This window comes from Leuciscus leuciscus (assembly GCF_965113295.1).
Source record: "Leuciscus leuciscus genome assembly, chromosome: 7".
Lineage (NCBI taxonomy): Eukaryota > Metazoa > Chordata > Actinopteri > Cypriniformes > Leuciscidae > Leuciscus > Leuciscus leuciscus.
The window spans coordinates 33,142,299-33,164,976 of NC_138731.1; the positions used below are offsets into that span (position 1 = coordinate 33,142,299).

A 22,678-nucleotide genomic window follows, 5' to 3' on the forward strand; every position below is an offset into this window, starting at 1 on the left:
AAATTCTTGTTTTTCACATTGATATTATTCTTAATATTTGTGTCATCGCTCAAAATGAAAAGTCTGTTTCATCGTTTACTTTATTCGGTAGAATGAAAAAAAAATTTGTTGGTATCATTTTTCAGATTTAACCACCAGGGGGCGTAACTTGATGGAAGATTAGACTGTTTTCCCAATGTTTTATTTTTGTAATGACGAACCAGCTGAAAAGTACCCTTGTCCCTGTGAAACCAGCCAACAGACAAGCCTGTCTATATGTGGAGGAGACCAGCTTAGACTGGGTGATTAAAGGTAAACTAATTCCAGCTCTAAGATCTGAATAAGTTGTGTTCATTTAACTACTGTAAAATGCCACACATTTATTATTAATATGGCGATTTGCGACGTTTTTGGTAACTATAAACTGCCTAAACATCTTATTGGCTGTGATTTTTTTTTTTATTATTATTAATCGTTAATAATAATTCATAAGTATAACTTTTAACTATCAACTATAGCACAATGTATGAGTGTTGAAAAAGATACTGAGATCTGAGCACAAAGTTTGACCATTAAACACCTGTGAGTGGTCGTGTCAGATTGTTTCCTGGTATTGTAATCTCATCCTGCAAAGAAGCATCCTTTCCTTTACTGTGTCCTGTCTAGTTTCCTGCTTGGCCTTGATTTTGTATTAGTGAGGAAAATGTCTTATTTGTTTTCCTATGTTGAACCAAGAGCAAAGAAGTAAGTGTCCATGCCCAGATATAGACGAAAAGGAACAGGGATATTTTCTCAAGAAAGGTTATCTTAATAATAATAATAATAATAAAATAATAATAAAAAAATAAAAAAACAGAGAGCAAGTGTTCATAGGTCAAAGACAAGACCCCACTATTTTGGTGTCCACACCAAATAAAATTGTATACATAAAAAAACATATTAAATTCAAATAAAGTGTCAACTTTCATGTTTTAAATAACTTTTGCGAAAATAAAATGTCAAAACATAGGTGAACTAATGTTCCAAAATGTAAAAATGTCATTTGGTGTAATGGTCCGCACTTTGATTTTACCACTACGTCTTTAATTATACGTTGAATACCATACATTTGTTTTCTAAGCATTTTCAAATAAGTGTTGGCAGTGTTATTTTAAAAGGACTATGTCTTATTGGGTTTTATTTTAAGTTATGAAATAACCAGGGGAATTTTGTCCCAAATATGTTGTTTGTTAGAGCAGTGTCAAAGGATCAAGAAGCCATTCTGAAATAATAATTTAAAAAAATTATAGTCAACAGGCTGTGACATCATCAAAAGACACCCTGAAGATCCTTTGGCACAGCTGAAAAGCGAGTTTATTGCTCTTAAATATTTGATCATTTCACCTTTTCATTGTGTTAACCTAAACCACTTGTCATTCAGTGAAATTCCAACAAAAAAAATAAACATTTTCATTTGGTGTATTGTAAATTCTCTCTTACACCACCGTGTCATCCATTACACTGAATGACAGTATCACTGTATAGATGATTTTAGCATCTTATTTATATTACAGATGAATGAGGAATGTTAGGCACTGACAAATATGCGTTACATTTAATTATTATTTAATGGTATTTTTGTATTGTTTTATCTGTGTTATTGATTTTTCTTTTTTTAGATGCCCATTATCAGAGAGAGCTGTAAAAAGCCAAAAAAAAGTAAATGCAGACCCAGTAGCTCGGGGCAGCAATTTTAGTAAGAAAATGAGAAAGGTATTGAGGATTGCAACTGTCAGAATAATAGCTTACTAATATTTCTGGAGAGAGTTATTTCTGAAAGTTGAAGAGAGGCCATTTAGGGGATTCTCCACCCAAAATACCATCCTGGTAATGTTATTTATTTGCAAACAGAAAGTATTCATAAATATAGCTGCAAGGAGTAATTTTTGGAAACAAAGTCACAAGCTAAGCATGGAAGGGAGCATCAGAACAGTAGAATAAAATGCTTATTGTTTTTCAACAGTGGCTTCTGACATCCTTTACTCGTGAATATTATTAAAACTAATTTAATGATGCAGACTATTACTAACAACATTGCAATTATAGGAACAATGACAATATTCTCTTCCTTTTTGGCAAAATGTCTTTAACAGATATATTTATGTAAAAATGAAACAATATACTTATTCTGACCTGAACTTTTTAAAATATACAAAACAATATAAATTGTATTATATATTAAATGATTTTTACTTCCTTACAAAAACTTCTTGCTGACAAGTGGGTAAAACCTAGTGGTTTGAAGGATAGTGGCAGTGTAAAGATATATATAAAAATACAATTAATTAGTATTTGGGGCTGCACTGTGATCCTCCTAAAATAAGTATTTTAATTTGTCATCAAATTATTTTTGTTTGAATACAATTTTTATATCTTTTGGTATATAAACTATTGTTTACTCTGAATAACATTTGGTGTCTTCTGTAAAATCATGGTAAAAAATGTATGAGTAATTTTCTTTTGCTCAGAAAAATATAAAAAATAAACAGGACACATTCAAATGTATGGGATGGGGGATGGGGGGGACAAAATGTAAAGCTGTATTACACTTATTTTTTAATGCTTTCGTTTTTTACCCTCATATCAAAATTATTTTAAAACCAAGGAATACAAATAAATGGCACATTATAAAAAGCACAAACATACATGCTTCCCTTGAGAGTCAGCCAACTGATGAACACTGACACAAATGTATAGTACAGTGCAAAAAAACGCCATATTGAAATGTCAGAGACAGTGTCCCATTACAGTACTGAAGATATACAAAATACAAAGGAATGTTTAGAACACTTGAATATCATCTGAACCATTTTAAAGTCCTTTTTAACATAACTTTAGTGCAGCGGCAGTCTCGAGGACTAATGAAGAAAGTAGGTCATAATTAAGCAATATAGAAAAACAGACACACACACACACACACACACACACACACACATACACACACTACGTTCATGCCCGTGACCAGCAAAAGTTCTTAATCTCTTCATGTCTGTGTGATCCTGCATAAAATGTGTCTTGCTGACTGATTGATGCTTAGTGTCTGGGGGGCATTTCTCTTCAGCTTGATGGTGATGTTATTAGTATGATGTCAGCTCAGTCTGAGGACGTCACACAATTAGAGAGTCTCTGCTTAGATGAGTGGTCTGTTAAAAAACACCAAGAGCCACACATTAGACACCCATTAGCATGGCGCGTTTGCAGATGCGTTGTTAGTGTGCCAGTGTAATGCAGTACTTACAGCCCATTAGAGTTAGTGACGCCATTTATGGCACATGCAGGCAAACAGAACAAACACATAAACCCTGCCCTTAGAAATCAAACTTTTTGATGATTCAAAGCAGACTTGCATGCATTCTTGTAAAGAATATGATTTACATTTCAGCATACACAACATAACATACTGTACAATTAAAATCATTTCATATTCAGATCTCTCTGAGACACTCTTTGGAAAATAAATGACATAAAAAAGAAAAAAATCTAGGCTGCAGTAGACATCTAATCTATGGAAGTATGTTTCTTCAGATTTAAAAATAGGTCATTGTAATTTGCAAAAGGTAATTGTGAGATAAAATAAGAAATAGTCACATTGTGAGATATAAAGTCATGATTTTTAAATATAGCCTAAAAATAAAGTTTTATTTCTAAATTCTTTTATTATATACACTACTGTTCAAAAGTTTGGTTCGGTAAGATTTTTTTATGTTTTTGAAAGAAGTCTCTTAGGCTCACCAAGGCTACATTTATTTGATTAAAAAAACACAGTGTAAACTGTAATATTGTGGAATATTATTGCAATTAAAAATAACTGTTTTACTATTTTAATATAGTTTAAAATGTAATTTATTCCTGAGGTGGCAACGCTGAATTTTCAGCAGCCATTACTCCAGTTCTTTTTAACAGTAATTCAAAACTGTAAGTCTGAAATAGGAAATTCTGTTTCAAATATCAAAACAGGTAGCTACAAAATAAACATCCAAATTTTACCCGTCAGTCTAGTAGCTCCCTAATATATGAAACTTTAAGAACTATATTATATGTAAATGTCATTTTTGCCCTTTTATTGCAGGGAATTGGATTGAGAAATGTTGCATGATTTTCTGAAACTGATGTTGGGACTCTTAGAATTTTCAGATTATGTATATGAATGAATCATTCATGGCTGGTGAGCTGAGATGTTTGTTTTTTTTGACAATATACAGCTTGTTTTCAAGGATAGAACACTTATTTGTGCTCTTTAACATTTGGGACTTTACATTTCATATTAATGGAATCTCAAACATCTCTTCTTTTTAGGCTTGGAGAAAGTTTATTCCACCCTTTAATGTAGAGAAACAAGGGCAGACCGTTATAAGTAACTCACCAGTTTCCTGGGTTTGTCCCTATCCTCCCTGCGCTCCTGTAGCGTATGGGACAGTCCTTGAGCCGGACGTGTGTATGAAAAAGGGCGCATGCCGGGATCAGCAGTCCTGTACCGTTCTCTCCCCATAAGCTCTTCAGTTCTAAACCTCTCCACCTCCCTCTCAGAGTACGGTGGTAAAGGTTCATCCTCCTCGGGGCGGTTGCTAGGTGATCTGCTTTGGTAACAGTCACTGCTCTTCTTGGAACTGCCTTTTGAGGGAGTGTCGCTGTCATCATCAGCCCTCCCACCCCGCTCTCCGTGGCCCCTAGCCTTGCGCTCCAGTAGAGTGTTCAGGTAGGTATCGTCATACGACCTCTGACGAGCAACATAACGCTCACTGCCGCCTGCGTCACGTCTTTTTGGTGGGGACGGTGGCGAGCCTCGACGACGCCAGTTGTTATCGTCATCCTCACGAGAATATCGTGGCCCGTCTCTGTAGGACGTGGGATGGTCTCGCGACCTTGGAGCCATTTCAAAGTCTCGCTGAGGTCCACGAAAATCACCTCTCCGTCGACCGTGTGGGCCATACGAAATGGCAAACTCTTCCAGCTCATCTAGTGACCCCGTGCGCCCCCTGCCGTCAAAGGCTTTGCGTGGCAGGTGCTCAGAGCGACAGTTCCACCTGCACAAACAATCATGATATTATTAGTGCACACATACAGTAAAGACCCGATATACTCACGGCGAAGTTCTTTTTCGTACTTCGCTTAGGGGTAAATAAGGGAACAATTCTGAGAGCGGCATTTAAATGAATATGTAAATATGTGCTGCGCACATTCAACAATAAAATAAACGACAGAGATGACAGCGGGGAGAAAACAGTTGTTAAGCAAGCGTCTGATCATAGTGCTGAGGATAAGTTTGCACAAGCTCTGCAATTTGGCACTCCAGTCAAGTTATTTCACTTTATATACCACTTTATACTATGTATTGCTTAGTAAGTAAGCAGATTATTAACAGTATTGAAAATGAGGGGAAACAATTTTTCAATTAGAATTACAACTTAATTTTCTACCATAAAGCGGCTCTCCAATGTGTTCATTATTTTTACTTGCGGACGTCTGACTTCGACTGACTGAACAGAAGAAATGAACCCGGAGAAGATTACCACGTCTAAGAAGGCGGAGCCTCAGCGCACACCTAGTATTAGCCATGGACCAATATTAGCTCGACGGTGTTTACCAGCCGAAGCAAACTTTTCTGGCAAGCTGTTTCGAACTCCCAAAACGAACTCCAAACAAACTTATTTTTGCCATGATTTTGTTCAAAATAACAGTTCGATTTCACTAAAAGTATTTCGGAGCCTTAAAAATTCAAAAGTTTGAGGTTCTTACGATTTTTCAAATGTTTTTGAAAGAAGTATTTTACCCTCATCAACGCTGAATTTATTTGATTAAAAATACAGTAAAAATAGTAATATTGTAACAATTAAAAATTTTTCATTTTTAAAATGTAATTTATTCCTGCGATGGTAAAGCTGAATTTTCACCATCATTGCTCCAGTCTTCAGTGTCACATGATCCTTTAGAAATCATTCTAATAGGCTGATTTGGAGCTCAAGAAACATTTCTTATTATTATAAGTGTTGAAAACGGTTGTGCTGCTTTTTGTGGAATCCTCAATAAAAAAAATAATTCAGGATTCTTTGATGAATGGAAAGTTTTTAAAAAAAGAAGCTTTTATTTGAAATAGAAATCTTTTGTAACACTGAAAAATGTATTTACTGTCACTTTTGATCAATTTAATGTGTCCACAGACCACCTAACACACTCTTGTGTCTCCAGTTTGAAAATCCCTGTGCTAAATTATTAGGTCACACACACACACACACACACACACACACACACACACACACACACACACACACACACACACACACACATACACACTCACAAATTGTACCTGTTGTCATGCTCATCCAGTGAGTGATTGCTCTGATAATGTGAGGAACGGAGCCCATGGCCAATCGATGCTGTTCGGAGACGCGCCTCATCAATGTGGTCACTGATGGGTGGTAGAGCCTTCCTCTGGACCTGCCGATAGGTCTGTCTGAAGTCTACTTCACCATCATGCAGAGAGCTCAGTTCTGATAGGCTGCCAGCTGTTGACACAATGACATCATTATGTTCTGCATTTCTTTTACGATAACACTCACATAAACAACACAAATCTATTGCCATTGTCTATAGCCTGTGGCGGAAGATCTTTATACGGCAGAAAATAAATGATGTACTTGGTTAGAATATTATGAATTTTTGATCAAGAAGCATGCACAATCACAGATTTATTTTAAAGGGATGGTTCATCTAAAAATGAAAAATATGCCATTATTTACTAATTCTCATGCCGTTCAAATCGTATGACTTTCTTTCTTCTATGGAACACACAAAAAAAGTGTTTTGATGTTTTGATTTTATTTATTTTTTCATTTTAGTGTGACATCTTTTAAGATATCTTCTCTTCTGTTCCACAGAAGATAAAAATCGTACAGGTTTGGAACAAGATGAAGGTAAGTAAATTTTTTTTTCCAGATTTTCCATTTTTTTGGGTGAACTATCCCATGAATGTAAAAGGCAGGTCCATGGGTGAGTTTAGATTGGAAACGATCATTATTTTTGCACTTTGATTTAGTGCCGCTAATGTTGCATAAACTACACATATGACCTTTAAAAGGACAGTGAAGATGACATGAATATGTCATAAGGTGTGTCAGTTGACCACTGTTACATAGCTTTTCACTGACTCAACTTTAAAATGAGAATTCAGCCTTCCTTTTTCACACACAAATACAGAAACATGCTGACTGCATACAGGCTTACATGGATGACAGGCCCCCTTGGTAGGGTGGAAATGCGCCAGGTCCCTCTCTACGTAGTACACAACCTTCATAGCATCCTGACACTGACTGGCCTGGAGTCGATAGCCACTGCGCTCTGTGGACACACACATGACTTGTGTGTTGCTACTGTGTCCATATTATCACACATACTGTGCATAATTTAAGGTTAAAACACGCACGTAACACTCACACGAAACTTAGTTAAGCCTTTACAGAAGAAAGCAAACAATTTTAGAATATTGCGTATGCGTACTGTATTTATGCAATTATTGGATTTCGGGGGAAGTTCATTAAACTGATCCATTTGAGCCTGCTGTAGCACAAAACCCTGTCTTATTCACGTACCACCTGCAAATCAATCCAACTCATATATCTTCATAAATTGATGGAAATAAAAAGTAAAACTGTAAATAAAAAAATTATTTAAATTGAGAAATAAACTGTGAATAATTTTTTTTTTCCTATCTATAAAATTAAATGTTAAAACGATAGTTAAATATAACAATAAATTAATATATTAGTAAAAACCATTTAAATTCAACTTCTAAACTGTAAACCATTTGTGACCAAGTTTAAAAATGCCATCCACACCATAGACTTTTACTGAACCAATTCCCCTTCAGTGTTTGCCACTCAGCTGAGGGGAAAATGTTTTACTTGTTGATACTACACACACACAGTGTGAAACCATTCACCAATCCCATAGACAAAACAACTACTACCTTCGCAATGCCAGCTAGCTTGTTCCACTGTCAGCATCTTCTAAACTTAAGATTCTACTTCCAAGTCTTTGTCTACTGTTGCTCATGTTCACTCATACACAAATACAGCAAACACTCTCATCTCATCCAACCACAATTCCTTCCAATTTTAAATACCTTAGCCTGTTTTTTAACATGAAGACGAAAGTTACAGTACCAGCTGAAGAGAGGATGTTAGTTGAGTTTGATTTGAGTTAGATGATGCAGACATAAGTTGTTCAATCAAATGCAGATGCATTTTCACTAGACAGGCATTGGAGAGATGTGTTTAAAGAAAAAGCAAAGACTTTACACATGCTGTGGCATTTTCACTTACGTCCAGCTATATTGTTTTGTACTGAAGAAGGCACTATAGACAACTTGGGTTCAATGATGGATGGAGCTGCTTGAGGGACCACAGGAACACCAGGAACGTAGTAAGGTTGATACATAGCAATCTGAGGAGGTTGGCCACTCTTTGCCATCTTCCCTGCTTCATATACTGAGAAGGCCAAAGTGAATGTTTTTTTTTTTTCAGGTTGTGAATACGAACAATGCGTGTAGTATGCATGTGTGTGTTTGTGTACTCACAGTGTTTTGGACAGCAACATGTATCAGGACAGCAGCAACAGCGTACATAACAACAGCAGGAGTGAGGGCAACACTGGCACCAGCAGATCCCAACCAACAACAGGAAGAGAACACTACCAAGGACGACAGCTCCCACAAACACCCACTCTATAAGGGAGACAAGAAAGACTCATCAGGAAACTTGGTTTCCGTGGCACAAGCAGATCCTAAAGGAAGTGCTGTCCTAAAATCATTTTTGCCCACAGGATGTGAAGTCTCTGATCATGACCAACCACAAGGGAGAGTGTGAATGATGCAGAACCTCTTATCTGGACTGTCTACAGGACTAATGATGAATTTCCTCTGGGTGTGCTGTTAAAATTCCAACTGCATACATTACAGACCTTTTTCTAAACACAGATACTTTACGTTCTCAAGAATGTTCATATTTATGTCTCTGAGCACTTACGGCATATGGGGGGATCAAGACATTAAATAAATAAAAAAAGAGCAAAGTAAAATTTTTGGTTGTTTATGAATTAACACCATAATACCAGAGCTGGGTATCAATACAAAAATTCTCAATTAGGTTCGATATTTAGGTTATAATATCTATTTTGCTTACACATTTATTACTAAAGTGAAACTTGATGTTTCTGATCTGTGGCGTATCCATCAGACTGATTCAAACAGTAACCCCTTTCAACAGAGTTCATGAGTCTTTTTGAATGGTTCATTAAAAGGACTGGCTCATAAGAGTCATTTGTTTGTGAATCGGAAAAATAACAATCATGTGATTAAGTTACTTAAAGGTATGCAGTAATATAATGCATATACGTATAATGTACAGTAATGTCATGCTAAACTGATTGTGTCCGGAAATTTTGAATTATCATTTGTTGTTTTCAGAGGGAACAGATCAGGCATTATGGAGTTTGCTGATTGTAGCAGAGGATAAAGCAGATTAACAGAAAAGGACCTGTGTGAGAGCACCCACTGAAAAGGAAAGGAGGAGAAAGAGGTATGGCAGGCGTACCTGGCATAATCTCCAAATCAAACTCAGGCAAGATGTCATCCAGCACACCTGTCCTACCTGGAGAAGGGAGAAGATCAGATGTGAACAGCAGCAGTGGGCAGCAGGTAAAAGTTCAAAGTTTAGAGTCGTGGGTAAAGGCTTGTGTGTGTGTTATTATGGAAAAAGTTACACTGTTAGTGGCTGTGGATTAATCAAAAGTGTAAGTTGAAAGCTGATTTGATAACTTTGATCTGTGGTTTTAAACACGATTGGCCTTTTAGTCAGTTCAGACTAAATCAAGTACAATGTCTGATAATTTTATTCAAGAATACAAAAGTATAAGTCTGCATGTATACCAGTCAAACGTTTGGACACAATTCACTGAATTTATATTAATTGGATACCAATTTTGGTCACTACAAAATCCCTATACATCCAATTTTGTTACTTCATACCTTTGATGACTACTATTATTCTGTAATATAAAAAACTACTAATAAAGAATGCATAGCTGTGTCCAAACATTTGATTGGTAGTGTATGTGCATAGGTGTGTGTGTGTGTTTGTTTGCATGAAAAGGTTTGCCAAGGAAAAGGTGAAAGGTCAAAATCCTCTGTGGATGAGTAACTAACTTTAGGCCAGTGCTGTGTTTCTGTAGTGGTTACTGGCTGTAATGATATGTTGACATGTTTCTGGTTCCCAGGGCTTATGCTAATGTAGATGTGTACTTTCGTTCAGTATTTATATTTGGCCTGAGCACAGATCAGGTTCACTAATGTGCACGAATGGATAGAGTGGGAAAGAGATGAGGTAGAGGGGGGCTTCAGTGGGGGAGACAGTGGAGGAATATGGGAGACTAATTAATCACACAGCCTCATTAACCATCTTGAAAGGGGGCAAGGGTACGTCATCACCATGGAGACAGTGTTGGCATTGTATGGAATTAAAAGGTGTCCCAAATCACTGTCCAATTACCTTCAACAAAGATCTTCCCTGAAAGCGAAATGAAGGGGTGGCCTTACATGTACTGTCGATTTTACACTGAGAATACTTTTTCAATGGCTGGCACACTGCCAACAATAAAGAGCATTCTCACCATCTAAACTGGCCTCAATGTTTAGCATAAAACCTGAAATGTTATGTCTGAATGCAATTCATAATGCAACAAGTGTGCAGGAGACCGGATCTTTTCTGTTAAAGTTAGCATGAAATGAAAGTTCACCCTGTCTATTTTCTAAATGCATGTTATTAATATGTTTAATTTCTTTTTTATTTTGACCTTGTGATTTTTTTTTTTTATCAAAATGTCCTAACTTACAAATGTCCATCTTCTCTCTGGTGACATATTCTGGACGTCTCCAATCATTTTAGTCCGCTTAAAACCCACCCCTATCTTACAATCAACCACAAGCTTGCATTCAGATCCGCCTCCATCCAATCAACAACCGAAGGATAGAATCAAGTCCCCCAATTTTTGTACCCAATAATCCATTTCACTTGGATGTACGTCACAATACGGAAGAAAAGATCTGTTGCTATTTCATCACGACTTTACATTTTGAGAACACAGACGTATTTTACAAGTCCTAACAAAAAGCTGCAAGTCTTTAAACTGAATGAGAGGGTGTTGTAAACAAATCTGCCCACTGTCAGAGCAGATTTATCCCTGAGTGACAGGAAGTGCTTAGCTGGCAGACAGGAAGAGGAAAAATAATATCCACCTCCATCTCCTCTACTCCTCCGTTACAGTCATTAAACCAAGCGTAACTTGAGAGTAAAGGGGACCTCATGAAGAGACGTAAAAACATGAAGAGAGAGACAGGCAAGCTCTGTGTAGTATAGATTGCAAGTTATTATCAGACTTAAAGGGATAGTTCACCCAAAAATGAAAATTCTGTTATTGTTTCAAATCTGTATGACTTTTTGTTCTGTGGAACACAAAACAGGATATTTTATTTTGGTCCATAAAATGGAAGTCCATGGGGCCCAAAACAACATTGATCCCCAATGAATTGGTATGGACAAAAAAACACTGAGATATTTTTCAAAATGTCATCTTTTGTGATTTACAGAAGAAAGGTGAACTATCCCTTTTTTTAAATACACCCTACAACCAATTGTGTTCTGCAACACTTTTATATCGACTGGGAGAAAATGAATTAAGAGCAAGTTTGGTCCAAGGGAATACTTAACTCCAAGGGCCAGATTTACTAACAGCTTGCGCCAGCACAAACCCTCTTTTGGCGTTAAAAAACTACTGTCAGGATTTACTTAAGACATGCAGTGAAACATTAGCACTGAAAAGGTGTTGACACAGTTATTTTTGAGGCTGACCTTATTGCATATGTATTTGCAGGAGTTTCCCTTTCAGACACAAAATGTATGGGAGGAGACTATTTAAATGAATCACGCAATGCAATCTACCAAGAGCAGTGCAAATTAGGGTCTGGTTTAAGACATGCTTTTTCGGGGCGTTAAATAATGCGTTTGCGCTAGTCAATTTACTGGTATTTGCACCATTATTTAACGCCCCCCAAAAAAGCATGTCCTAAACCACACGCTAATTTGCACGTCGTCAGTAGATCACGTGCAGAACTTTCCACTCCCATCAACGCTTTTATGGGATTGCGCCCTGTTTGGTAAATTTGGCCCCAAAATGTCAAATGAAACTCAATGGTTTAGATTAACCAATTTTTTTTCACAGTAATTTGTTGTATTACCTATAAAATATTAGGGCATTTGCTTAGGTAAGCTAACACATTTCTGTGGTAAAAAGTGAGATATTATTGTAAACAGCAGAGTTTTGTTTTACATTTTGATTTCACAGTAAAACTGTATTGATTCATTTCACCTGTATTGATAGCACAGTAAATCTCTGAATACGGTATTGTAAAAAATTACTGGTAATTACAGTGCAATTCCTAATTCTAAGAAGTGTTGCTTTTCTTAGCATGCATCACTACGAACCAAGAGCTAAACAGTAAGTAAAATATGACTGTGAAAATATGAAATTGGGAGTGTCTGGTTCAAAGTCAAACATTATACTCTCCATTTTATAAACCAATTATATCTTGATTACTCAGAGGGCAGGAGAGACTTCCTCCACTTCTTAGCGCCAACATAACACTCTCGTTGATCCTCCTGTGTAAGCTCTAACCCTCTCATGTTATTTTTCTCTTCACCGCACAGGACTGTTCTGGAGGCCCTGGCGTCCTCTGGCCCCTGAAACCCCCTTCGTTCCCATGGAAACGGCTTAAGAAGTGGCTTATATTGCTCATGTCGATAACGGGCAGTTATTTACTCTTCGTCTGGCATGAGGCGTCTGACTTTGCTTTGTCCAGCTGAAACAGAAATAACTTATTCTGTTGGGGTCCGTCCCACAGCACCAAACAAATTGTTTCTCTCCGCAGTGATCCTGTCCAGGACGTGTAAAATATGTGAGGTTGTCCTGGTCTGCCAGGGCACAAATGAACAATAGCTTCTCTTATTAAGGATCTGAGCCATGTTGAGAAGCATGCACCGTTCAGTTGTTGCCATGGTAGCGCTTGTAAGTGCACTCAGGAATTCAGTGAGGGATTGGCATTACCAATTATTTAGATACAACAACCAAGCATCCACACACAAAAGTAAACACTTTTGGAAAGCAAGGTCTTAGAGAGCATGCCACTTTTTCATTGAGAATTCTATAAATAAATCACATATATTGGGAGTCCCTAAAGGACAGCGTTAACCATTTAATTTAGGGTACAATTTTCACTATTAACTAGTTGCTTAACATGGATATTACTAGGATATTGGCTATTTATTAATTAACTTAACAACTACCTTACTAACTATTAATATCTTAGTGTCACGAATCGATTCACGAATTCTCTGCCTTGCATTCATGACACTTAGTTAATAATTAGTTAATAGTGAGAATTGGACCCTAATCTAAAGTGTGACCAGCATTCATCGACACTATTTCAAGCATTTTTAAGAGTTCAGACTTTTTGAAAACCATGTTATACCCATCTAACAAATATGTTCCCATCAAGTTCCCAAAAACTTTATATCTGAACTTTTTTTCTTGGTTATACAAACGTTAAGGGAACATTTCATATTATCATTTTGCAAACATAATGGGAACGTTATTGTAATGCTAGCGGGAACAAAGCAGATCGAGCAGATCTATGTGCAGGGTTTACAGAATTCTGAACAAACAAACAAAACATAAACTGAGACTAAGAAATAAGGAACACAACAAGCGAGGAAACACGAGGAACAGAAGAACGCAAACCATCTACATGTAACAGCAAACATCGACTAACAAGGGTAACAAGCTAACAAGACACACCTGGGAACAATTATGGAATTAATCAACATGAAAAACTACAAACATGGCATAAGAAAAAAAAAACACAATAAAAGTCCTGACAGTTACTTTTGAATGTTCTCTTAATTTTTTTCTAAAAAGTAGTAACATTTAAAAAAGCGTTAGGCGAACATATAAATGTTTTTGAGCTAAATCCTCTGAGAACATTGCATGAAAGACCATGCACTTTGAACAAATGTTTTATTAACATTACTTGAAAAGTATGAATGTGTACGTATGTATGTGTGTCTATAAGCATGTATATGTATGTATGTTTACATGATAACCTGTTGACTTCCCTGGACTCAAGGATCTCTTTAATATAGTGCTAGTACTAACCGATTATGGAAACAGGTTTTATTTTTTCTTAAATGTGTTTTTGAAAACATTTCCATGTAAATACCCTGTGTTGACTGTTACTGTTTGTCTTAGTACTAAAAAGTTATATACAAATAAAGTATAAAAACAACATTACTGGAAGAATGTTTCTTCACAACTTCAAGAGAATCTAGCTAAAGTACTCATGAGACTCACCCTGCACCAGTAGCTCCACCTGGTCTTCATTTTTCCCTTCCAGATCATCAGCAATGGTCACCTTACAGAAATACACACCGCTGTCGCCCCACTGCAGCTGTCCAATGTGCAGATCTGCTTCTGAAAAGGCCAGAAAATATTATACTCATGTTATTAAACCAAAGTTCAAAAATGTATTTAGTTTTAATATTTTTCGTTTTTGGTTTACATCGTAACATTGTCAGTTTGCGCAGTTTGTTTGATCTGAATTACATCAGTCACTTTTAGCACTTTTTATCCAGTGAGAACAACACATCATTCATACACATTATCTATCTGTTATATTTTGTCAGAACAATCATAGTCTTTGTTGGAGAGGTGACTGGAGGAGGGAGAGCTTTAAAGTCTAAAGTCAGACGAGAGGGTGTTTGCGTTTGATAAGGAAAGCCGTGGGGGTGTTTTGTGAGGCCTTTATGAGGTCCATCCCCCTGACCATTGTGAAACCTAGAAAAAAAACAGCCCTATTTAAGGAACAGGAAAACACAGCACAATCGGCTGGGCTTCCTAGGGAGAGAGTGGGTTTACACACAAAATTGCAGACTTGAGCGTATAGAGGAGGCTCAAAATGTAATAATAATATAACAATGATTTTATTACACAGTGGCCCCAAGAAGTATTTGGACCATTAAGCCACAAGTATCATTTTATGAAGTCATTGCATTAAAAAGAAATATTAAATAAGTGGCATCTGAAAACAAATTATGCTAGACTTTTTCTCAGAACTGATGTCATTTTGCAATTATTTTTAACCAACTGATCCCAAGGCCATGTTTGTAGATGTATGATGTCAGTTCCCCATAAGTTCACACTGGTGCCCAAGAAGAGTAACCCCATGTGTAGTTTATCACATCAACCACACTACCACAAACTGTTTTCAACATTGATAATACCTTATAGCATATTAGAATCACTTCTGAAGGATCATGTGACAGTAAAGACATTTTAAAATATATTAAAATACATTGTTTAAATTGTAATAATATTTCACAATATTACTACTTTTACTTATTTGTATTAAAATAAATGGAGCCTTGGTGAGTATAAGATAATTCTTTCAACAACATTTGTACCCAACCCAAACTTTCGAACAGCAGTGTTTTTTAAACCTATCAAACTTAACTATCAAGCATGCTTGAGCTGTCTTCTTTTAAATAAATTCCACTTAGTTTTTTTTTTCTAATGCAATGAAATGTATACATTTTTAAGTGTAACTTAGTATACTTTGTATATGTAATTATGCCAGCGTTGCCAAGGCCGGATTTACCACCGGGCCGATTGGGCCGGTGCCCGGGGGCCTCCGACCTCTAGGGGGCCTCCAAGACCCCACTACTGTGTGACCTTTTTTTTATTTATTTTTTTGTTTGTTTTTTATTCAATTAAAAGAAAATTAATTAATGAGTTTGTGTGTATGTGTGTTAACAATAATTTATTTGCACACAAAAAAGTATGATGATCAGTTTTTTGGCTGTGTCGGCTGTGTCTGATGATGACGAGCCAACTTACCGCGAAAACTGTTGATAGCGGCAAGAAAAAATACAACAACATGGATAAAAAACAGTGGAGCCACAAAACGCAAAGCTAAAGGGGAGAAGGATAGCAGAGAGAATTTAATTTGGAGTAATATTTCAACCATCTCCACTTTTTTCAAAAGTCGACTCGGACTCATCTCTTCAACCGGAGTCGATTGTTAACCACACCGGCGGTGACGTACATTACCAGTTTGACAGCCTCAAAATGTAGGCCTATCTATTACTTTTTCCCTAATTAAAAACCCTGATTTTTAGATGCCCGGATCGGCGAAGAAGCCTAAATCTGCGTCCACCGCCGATCCCAAATAAATAATTCTGATTTAGCTAGAGCCCAGCACCCACACCACCCCTCTTGTCCCTGTTGCTTTTTAAATCATGTAACATTGTTGTATTAATGTTGACGGTTCATTTTTATGACCAGATACCCGTTCTAGGCTTATCAATGCATAATATGTGGGACTCGTTCTCTAGTTGAGGGTAACGTTAGGCTTCTTTCAATTAATATTTCACATTTTAAAAGTAGCCTATCTTTCACCTTTTTCCGTCAGTTCACTGCAGAGAAGTACGGAAGCCCTGAACCGCAACGTAAAAAAAAAAAAAAAAAATATATATATATATATATATATATATACACATAGTATTTCGAGATTAAAGTCGAAACATTTCGAGAATACAGAAGAAGTTGCGTGAGCATTCATAACAGTGCGCGTCCACTAGCGCAGAGCGCGTGTTTCCAATTCATTACTCACGGTGTGTAGCCTCATGGCACCTGTGTAGAATTTCCTTTTGTTGAAAGCCCAGATAAAAGTAAAAAGCTAGCCTACTATTTTGTGTAGATCCATGTCCGACGCAGTTTGAGTTCACAAGCGCATTTCTTTACACACACGCACACACAAACACAGTGGACGCGCCGCACGCGCACCGTTATGAATACATGTGTACAATGTGAAACAACGGCAAGCACACATGCAACTTGGCCCCCCTCACCCCGTTTTACAGTTTTTTTTTTAATCCTCAGGTTGTGCTCAAAACCCTATAACACTTTTGATGTTCCCGGTTAAAAATGGCCAGCCTATAAAAACTTTCATTATTATAAAAACTTGCACTTGTTATGCTATATCATCACCCAATATTGGATTCAATCTTTTTGTCAGCTTGTTTTCTTTAAATTAGGACCAGTTTTATATTTCTATTTGCATCTGATTAATCGTAGGCCTCATCTATCTGAGAGTAGGCTTCTCATTTTGGTTAAAAAACTGGCGACCATTTAAAGTGAATTGGAGTGATTGAAAATAAGAGAAAAAAATAGTTTTCAGGAGCATGTTCATTATGTTCGTGTACATACATGTGTGCTTGCAAACATCAAGCCCTTGGACCTGTGCATGTGTGGATGCACACACACACTACCCAAACACACACATGTTAAAACACACAAACTTTTTTCTGATTTTGTTCTGTGATAGTTTCCTTTTTGTCTTTTGTTTTATAGATATTTATAGATCTCCTTTGCTGTCACAGTTAACATCACAAGAAATGGAGTTGGAGAAAGTGGTTTTGATTTAAACTAAAGAAAAACCCACAGCTTCCTTTTACTGTTTCTAAAAATTAAGATGCTGTGTTAGTTTGGGCTACGAGGGGGGAGGGGGGCCTCCAAGATTTTGTGCCCAGGGGCCTCTGCTTTCTAAATCCGTGCCTGAGCGTTGCTTCATAAATCCCTCTAATCATGATGTTATTTAATTGACTATTAAGGTTGCCAACCTGTTGACCTTTTTGTGTTTGACACAAATAAATGTTAATAAATGACCATGGAAGTTCCCTTTGTGAGTCATTAAGTTTGAAATTTCACTTTCCAACTGACTAATGCTGTCATTTTAATGCATCACTTATTGATCTGTAAAAACTATAAAGGTTTATAAGGTTATGATCATATTCATGACAATATTCTGCCTTATATTTGACAGAACTTAACCTCTAATCAAGCTAAACAACTTCCATCAAAAAAAGTGCAGTTATAAGACAACAAATACATTACTGTTAATGATGGAGATATCTCTTCCTTTGTAGTGTTCTGCTAAGGTCATGGAAGCTCCCTGTCCTGAGGCCACGATGCGGACCGTGCGGCCTTTGTCAGAGCAGTCCAGATGAGAAGTAGCTCCCAGATCAGATACGCGGACCCCCAGGGACTCAGGAAAGGTGAAGGAATCCCGAGTGCGGTCTGTACAGTAAGACTTGTACCACCACTGTACCACTGCGGTTTGAGTGGAGTGAGTGGTGTAATGACACGGAAGAACAATGGAGGAGAACAGCATGGCAAACTTCTTCTCATCTTTCACAATCACCTGTACACCATTACAACTTTGCACTGTGCCAAAAAGAGAGAGAAAGAGGTTCATAGTGAGGAAAAAAAACATCATTATTGAATGACAGCAACACAATTACATTTAAGGCTATACACTAAACACCCTTTGCCTAGATTTTTGCCCTGGTTTGGAGTATGGACGCTAGTAGTCAAAGCTAGTTAATGAAAGCCAGAACCAGTCTGCACATTTCACAGAAAACCGTTTCCATGATGGGCACAGACTTACATTTTTTTAGCTTCAGAGGAGGATATCAAACATTTGTTATTTTGAGCCAGTTTTTATAACACTTTTTTTCTCCGTTTGTTGTGCATGTCATAATAACAAGATGCATGTGTGAGTTTGTATTGTTCAGAATGACTTAAAAAGATCCTCAGTGTTTGGCAGGTTTATTTCTGAAACCACTTAAAGGACAAGTTCGGTATTTTACACTTAAAGCCCTGTTTTCAGATCGTTTCTGATGAAAAACAATGGTTAAGATTGAAATTTGGACAAATGCTGCTGGCCCAAGAATTTTCGTTTTCTGTGGTAGCACCCCCCCACCTCCACAATGGTTGCATAGGTGCACTGGAACAATCCTTCCTAAAACGCATTAAACTTTAGTTTACAAAGACGTGAAACTCACCGAGTGGTCAGGGGTGTTCACTGATATGCTCACACAAAAATCGCTGCAAAAGATGCTTTCCAACAGGTTTTATCGTAGTTTTTGGAGTTATACAAGTCAATGGAGTTGGACAAAAACTACGATAAAACCTGTCGGAAAGCATCTTTTGCAGCGATTTTTGTGTGAGCATATCAGTGAACACCCCTGACCACTCGGTGAGTTTCACGTCTTTGTAAACTAAAGTTTAATGCGTTTTAGGAAGGATTGTTCCAGTGCACCTATGCAACCATTGTGGAGGTGGGGGGGTGCTACCACAGAAACCGAAAATTCTCGGGCCAGCAGCATTTGTCCAAATTTCAATCTTAACCATTGTATTTCATCAGAAACGATCTGAAAACAGGGCTTTAAGTGTAAAATACCGAATTTGTCCTTTAAAATGTCAGAATATTTGTTTTGCAAATAGAACTGTTGCGACAGTTAGAAGAAAAACAGTTAGAATTAAGAAAAAAAAAACTTATACAAACACAACATTTTTGGTACATCTAAATGCAATGCAGAACCCTGTTTTGTGGGATTTTTAATAAAGACAAAAACTATGCCAGAACTATGCAAATGTTGGTTTATAGTTACTAATAAATATTATATTTGTTTTGTAATAACTTGGGTAACAGTACTGAAGGTTGAGCTTGATGAAAATAAAGTCAACACTACAATTTGGGTAAAACATTGAGAAACTTAATATTAATTAATTACTTAATTCAAATGATTTTCTTGTCTTCCTGTCGTGTACAGTAATTTTATTCAATTGGTGTCACAATTAGAATAAATTTGTATGTTTTGTATATTCAAATGAGCTAATTGTTACAAAAAGGTTTTAGATTGAAAATAATTTGAACAAAATGATGACACTTTTTCATTTTCATTCTTGCATACAGTCAAAAATGTGATAAAATCACCATATTAAGTGGTTGACAATGGGTGTTTAAAAGAAGCTACTTTTGTTGTAGGTTAATTTTGTACTAGGGTAATCTTTCAAATTTATCAACAACAAACTGTGTTATTGGTGCCTCTAATGCATACAAAAATGAGAGACAAAACTGCATCCTTTCCTTTTTGTGGAATTCAGTGGTTCAGCAAACACACCCATGAGCAAAGAGAGTAATGCAAATTCCAAGATACAGTGAGCTTTCAGCGGCAACTGTAATGACTACTGACCTGTTCATGATTAGTATTATGGTGTTTGAGTCTAATGGTACGTTTCATAGTGTCAGAGACAGGCATGTGTTCATTACCCAAAGCCCTTTTTTAGACTAGGCCTAACTAACCAGAGCATAAAAAAACAGATTTTGCTCACTGCTTCTTTTCGAGAATGCTTAGTCACTCCATTCCAAAGGGAATCAGCTAGAAGATTACAAGGTGAGATGACCTGAAAACAACCCTAAAAACATCTGGATCCAGTCAGTCAGCATTTGTGTGTGTGTGTGTGTGTGTGTGTGTGTGTGTGTGTGTGTGTGTGTGTGTGTGTGTGTGTGTGTGTGTGTGTGTGTGTGTGTGTGTGTGTGTGTGTGTGTGTGTGTGTGTGTGTGTGTGTGTGTGTGTGTGTGTGTGTGTGTGTGTGTGTGTGTGTGTCTAAGCATGAAAGAGTGTATTTGTCCAGCCGTGTGTGGGAGATTATGGATCAGAAAGCTGGACAAAATCGGAGAAGTGCCCGAGAGGAGGATCTGCTGGTGTGAAAAACACAGAGAGAGAGAGAGAGAAAAAGAGAAGTGTGAGTAAAGAAAGTTAAATTCCATGCCATGCAGGGGGCGCATAGAGGTGGGGGCTGTTTTTTTGTAGAGACGTCACAGTCTGTAGCTCTGACTGTTTGGGGTGTTACCTAAATATTCTGAGAAAACTCTTATGAAAGATCAAGTTTAGTGCAAGTAGAGCAGAGGTCTCTCCCACAAACACAGAGACACCCAAATTCTCGTCAAAGGGTGGAGCACACCGCATAAAAATATACAACTGCGAGTCATCACAGATGTCTGGATGAGAGCTACACTCATTCATTGTTGCCTTTGAGGAAACAGAGCAACTTCCTGAGTATTTTCCTACTGTACTTTAGAATGATCATGTTGCTGAGGGAAATGTAGGCGAGAATTCTTGATTACATTCATTAATACTCAGTTCAGGGTAGATAGGGTCCTCCTTTTGTCCTCCCTTTTGCCTGTTTGACTCATTGTTTGGCATTATGGTGAACCCCCACCCACTAAGACTCAGAGCAGGAGGGGGATGTTGAGTTCCCACCAATAAGATAAACTCATTGACTCAGTCTTCCATGAACACCCAATTAGGTTACAGAGATTTAAACCAAGCCGTTAGTAGCAGGAAACTTTACTTGATTGTATGTTAATGAGCTGCTGATGCCAACTAAACCATTATAGGGAGGTGTATATGTATTACATATTATTGCAAGTAGTATTCAACAGTTCAACAGCTCAAAACAACTTTTCTCTACAATGTTTATGCAAATTCACACATAGCCTACACTGTCTACTGAGAGGGATTTTTAAAAGTGTAGTTTTAGTAGTTTGTAGTTCACATCAGTTCACAAAGTTGGCCACTAACCTGCTCATAAAACAACCATCATATATTGTGTTGTCTCAGTTGCATCCACCCTTCAAGAACTGATACAATGCAGCTGCACTCCCTGACACACATTCCAGCAGCACTTCCCACAATTCTTCTCTCCCACAACAACAACAACTTTGGGATGGTAAAAAGTTTCAAATGTTCATCACACTATCTGGGCTGGTACAATCTTGAGCTGTGAAGTCTTTTAAATGTACATACTTTTATTTACTTAAAATCATACGTGTATGTATGTATGTATGTATGTATTTATGTATACATACAGCCATTCAATAATCATCAGTAATCAGTTTAATAAAGAAAGAAGTATGTTGAGCAAATGTAGGCTACATTTTTTAAAATTTAAACCAGAGTCATTTAGGCTATTTTTTCAAGTTTTTTGCTTTTAGTTTTGAATATAACACTTATTTTACAATAAAAAATGCCCAACAGACTGTCATTTAAAAAAAAAAAGTTAATAAAATTAGTAAATTATAAAATGTTTTGTCAGGTGTAAATGTAAATGGATTATAGTAAAAACCGTCGCGAGGACCCGTGACCAATCTAAAAATAAAGCCGGGCTCAAGGTTCTCTAAGCTCTCAACCTGTTGCTTTAGTTGTCTGTCTCAGTTTTCTATTTCTATATCATGACCAAAAAGGAAAACATATTAATAACTTACGTGAAAATAGTATGAATAGAATCCAGGAACCGTGTAACAAAACCATGATCCAGTTTAGTGCGGTTAATATTGCAGCTATCTAGTCCATCTTCTCCCGGACTGTTATTCGCTTGCTTCATCTCTGCTCTGCGCTGGTTAGAATGAGCGGAATGTACCACTTTACTAAAGGGGGAATAAACTGTGAAAATTGCAACTAAAACCAATATAGGCTTAACGGCTGTTGAGATGAAAATGTAATTTGATTAAATATATATATATATATTTAAGTTGTCAAAGAAATATCAGAAACTACTTTAAATAACAGCCACCGACACGGTCTCCCCATATTCTAAAGTGGATGCGTCTTTCAGAAAAATACTGCAATAGGCCTATATTGCATTCAACGTA

At 37.0% G+C, this 22,678-nt stretch overlaps 1 protein-coding gene and 2 long non-coding RNA genes across 5 annotated transcripts in view; 2 read left to right on the forward strand and 1 right to left on the reverse strand.

The window, feature by feature from the left end:
* The window catches only part of LOC309502862, a 77,183-nt gene that overhangs the window by 49,976 nt on the left and 4,529 nt on the right, over positions 1–22,678 (forward strand). The window lies entirely within an intron of this gene.
* LOC309502863 lies at positions 22–14,466 on the forward strand. The gene is made up of 3 exons (XR_014207420.1): positions 22–291; positions 9,479–9,709; positions 12,774–14,466. It is a non-coding gene; the product is annotated as an uncharacterized lncRNA (long non-coding RNA).
* On the reverse strand, positions 2,558–22,640 carry LOC309502854 (immunoglobulin-like domain containing receptor 2). 3 transcript variants are annotated; one of them, XM_082175418.1, is made up of 10 exons: positions 22,292–22,640; positions 18,073–18,402; positions 14,473–14,592; positions 9,606–9,662; positions 8,591–8,737; positions 8,337–8,501; positions 7,240–7,353; positions 6,323–6,521; positions 4,382–5,042; positions 2,558–3,161 (listed from the first exon to the last, which is right to left on the reverse strand). In XM_082175418.1, the coding sequence occupies exons 1-10, from the start codon at positions 22,335–22,337 to the stop codon at positions 3,126–3,128; spliced, it is 1,875 nt and encodes a 624-aa protein (XP_082031544.1). In that variant the 5' UTR covers positions 22,338–22,640; the 3' UTR covers positions 2,558–3,125. The 3 variants fall into 3 exon arrangements, with proteins under 3 accessions (XP_082031544.1, XP_082031545.1, XP_082031546.1); XM_082175419.1 differs by lacking the exon at positions 9,606–9,662 and having other exon boundaries at positions 22,292–22,638; XM_082175420.1 differs by lacking the exon at positions 7,240–7,353 and having other exon boundaries at positions 22,292–22,627.